Below are 3,162 nucleotides of genomic sequence, written 5' to 3' on the forward strand. Positions count from 1 at the left end.
AGAGTGTCAGTACTGCACCTGATCAAGTCTGAATGATCATGGAAGGTAAAATAATGATCACAACTATTACATTATTTTAATTCTGCATCCCATGCAAGTAAAAAACAGCCCAAAGTAGCGCAATGACCATGTCCCGAACATCAAAATATGTCATTTCCATTCCTAAAATACATATTTTACGGTCAATGTAATGCACATTGATCATAAACACAGCTCAAAGGCTTCCTACTAGTGGCCCTCCTTCACAAAACATTTAGCACAGTTTTATTACAGGTAGAATGCAAAATGTTTGAGTAAAAGCATTTCAGTCAAATGTAATTTATGTAATATTTCAAACCTTTAACCCACTGGGGAAAATCAACCCATGGCAACAGTTTAAAATCATTGACAAATATCTTATATCGTAAGGTGTGCTCCCTTTACACAGTGTGCGTGCGATCACAAAATCAAAAGTGAAAGTGAACTGCGACTGCTAGCGCTCATTCAAAAGCCATTAAAATACCCCACATATTGATAGCGGCTCCCTGATGCGCGAAAAATTATATACAATATTAGAATGTTTGCGGGAGCGGACACAAAATTCACGGGAGCAGATGGGAGCTGGCGGTAATGGTCAGAAATTTAGCGTGAGCGGGATCAACAAGCCCCGTGCTATCACGCAGCGCGCAGTCAGTCAGTGAGCGCCGTAACAGATGACGTCAAATCTTGCGGGATTCCATAAATAAACTACACAGAACCCCACTATTCGACAAATATACATAATGAAAAGATTATACAAAATTTTATACTTGGCTTGGAAAATGGCATTTAAGACTTTTTAATACTTTTTGAAGGCCTTAATTTTCTCTAAATTGATTTATCAACTTTTAATAGTTTTTAAGACCCCGCGGACACCCTGGTTTATGTAATCGTTCAAAGCCAATAAGGCGGCAAAAAATGCACGCTCCGCTCACACAGAAACAGAGACGGCGCACGCATATATCTCTGTTGTTTGTGTTTCAACGGCTTAAAATAGGTTGTTTTAAAACTGCAGTGCTTAAAAACGTGTGTCCATGCTACAGATGTAGTCCCTTGTTTAGGAACGAGCTCCTCGTTTTGTCCTGGCTGTTTGTTCTTCACCTGGTTCTGTCTCCGCTTCACGCTTCCTGGTGGCGTGTAAGATTGCAGTCATCCAAATGATGAAAAAGTATTGCCGTAAACAATGTATTTTGCGACTCCACGAAATAAACGATAAGCATCATATGAGCATAATATTAAACAATATACTTTTTATTTCGTCCATCCAATATATGTCGTTATATCGCACAGCCCTATTTACAATTAGTTAACATTAATCAATGCATTAACTAATATTAACTAACAATGAACAATACATTTGTTACAGTATTTGTTAATCTTTGTTAACATTAATTAATAAAAGCACAACTGTTCATTGTTAGTTCATGTTAATTCACAGTGCATTAACTAATGTTAACAATCATAACTTTTGATTTTAATAATGCATTAGTAACTGTTGAAATTAACATTAACTAAGATTAATAAATGCTGTTAAAATATTGTTCATTCTTAGTTCATGTAACTAATGTTAATTAATGAACCTTATTGTAAAGTGTTACCAATATGTTCATGTGTGTAACAGATCAAAACATAAGTTTAAAAAAAGTTGTTCAGACGAATTTTTATGATGCTTTTTGTTGTCATTTGAGCCTGACAGCTGTAGTCCTCGTGTACTTTGATTATACTGAAAAGAGTGAGAAGGATATTCTTTAAAAGTTCTCCTTCTATATTCCACTGCAGTAAGCAAGTCATACAGGAACAACTTATGAGTAAATAATGACTGCTCCTAAGGTGAACTATTTATTTTCTAATTTATTTCTGTCCTCATCAGATGCTGACGCAGGAGGTGCGTTTTTTTCTTCCTCGCATTCGATCAGCATTTACAGGCTTGTTTTTATTATTCCCTTGTCACAGCAATGGCCAAATGTGCTGATGAAATTTGCTAATAATTTCTGTTTCACAATCTCAGAGCTGCCAAGGCGTAATGCTTTATTTCTTGCAGATTTTATTTAGAGCTTAGAGATTAATGTGAAATAGACTGCATGAGAAATCCAATATGAGCTGGGAAAGAAAAGACAAGCACAGCATACAACCGCTATAGCCCGCTTAAACGCCATCAGGGAAGGTCTTACTAACCAGGCACATTTCCCACTGGACTTTCATACAGACGCCTAATAAATATATAATCAAACATTATATAATATAACATTACATTCCCTTGCTCTTAAGAAATAAAAAATGTTGGGTAATGTGCAGAATCTGCAAAAAAGACCCGTAAGACATATTCATGATTCGGAGTCTGACATTTAGTGACTCAATTTGATGAACACCAGTATGAACTGCGCCATACAGAAACATAAACGCATTAAAACATATGAAGTACCTGCGGCTGGACAGATCTCCCTTGGCTGACATGGACGATCCATGCGAGTGCAGATAAGAGGGTGGACGGGAGGCCTGGGGACCCCGGCGGATCAGTTTGCCGGTGACGGGGTCATATGTCCGCATTTCCAGCGCTGGCAGGGGCTTCTGCTGAACAGGAGGGGCCTGGAACAGAGGCTTCGGGACGGACCCGGGGATGTCTGGATACGTGGCGGGACTATTGCTCCTGGACGACAGTAAAAGATGTTGTTTAACCTCTAATCTTAAAAATTAACCCTCCTAAGCTTTTTAAAAAAGTGTCACACCTTGACTGTTCGTGGTCATTTTTACACGTACTTTTTCAGGTTCAAAATGACCCCCCAACAGTCAGGGGGTGGGGACGGGTGAAGTACTGTATATTAGGGGTGTAATGGTACACAAACATGACGGTTCAGTACGTACTTCGGTTTTGACGTCATGGTACGGTACAGCAGGGGAAAAACTAAACTTTTTTTTTTTTATTAAACAGTGGTTTACTGAACAAAGTGCTCTTTCTTTAAATAAATTCAATTATAATTAATTTTCTTATGGATAAAAATCTACCTCAGCTTATGCTCTAAACTACAGTGAGCCCTTTTACATTAGGCCTACTATAAGGTTACAATTAAAAACAGAGCCCAAACTTAAATTTAATTAGGCTACTATTTATTTTTAAACATAATAATCAACACTCAATTAAAAAAA

At 37.6% G+C, this 3,162-nt stretch overlaps 1 protein-coding gene across 3 annotated transcripts in view; it reads right to left on the reverse strand.

The window, feature by feature from the left end:
- ctdp1 (CTD (carboxy-terminal domain, RNA polymerase II, polypeptide A) phosphatase, subunit 1) overlaps positions 1-3,162 on the reverse strand; it is a 125,668-nt gene that overhangs the window by 97,631 nt on the left and 24,875 nt on the right. For all 3 annotated transcript variants that reach the window (XM_016563127.1, XM_016563128.1, XM_016563129.1), the window contains exon 10: positions 2,441-2,665. In XM_016563127.1, the coding sequence (XP_016418613.1) occupies positions 2,441-2,665 (225 nt within the window). The remainder of the gene's footprint in view (positions 1-2,440; positions 2,666-3,162) is intronic.

This window comes from Sinocyclocheilus rhinocerous, unplaced genomic scaffold, assembly GCF_001515625.1.
Source record: "Sinocyclocheilus rhinocerous isolate Xijiao unplaced genomic scaffold, SAMN03320098_v1.1 scaffold1281, whole genome shotgun sequence".
Taxonomy (NCBI): Eukaryota; Metazoa; Chordata; class Actinopteri; order Cypriniformes; family Cyprinidae; genus Sinocyclocheilus; species Sinocyclocheilus rhinocerous.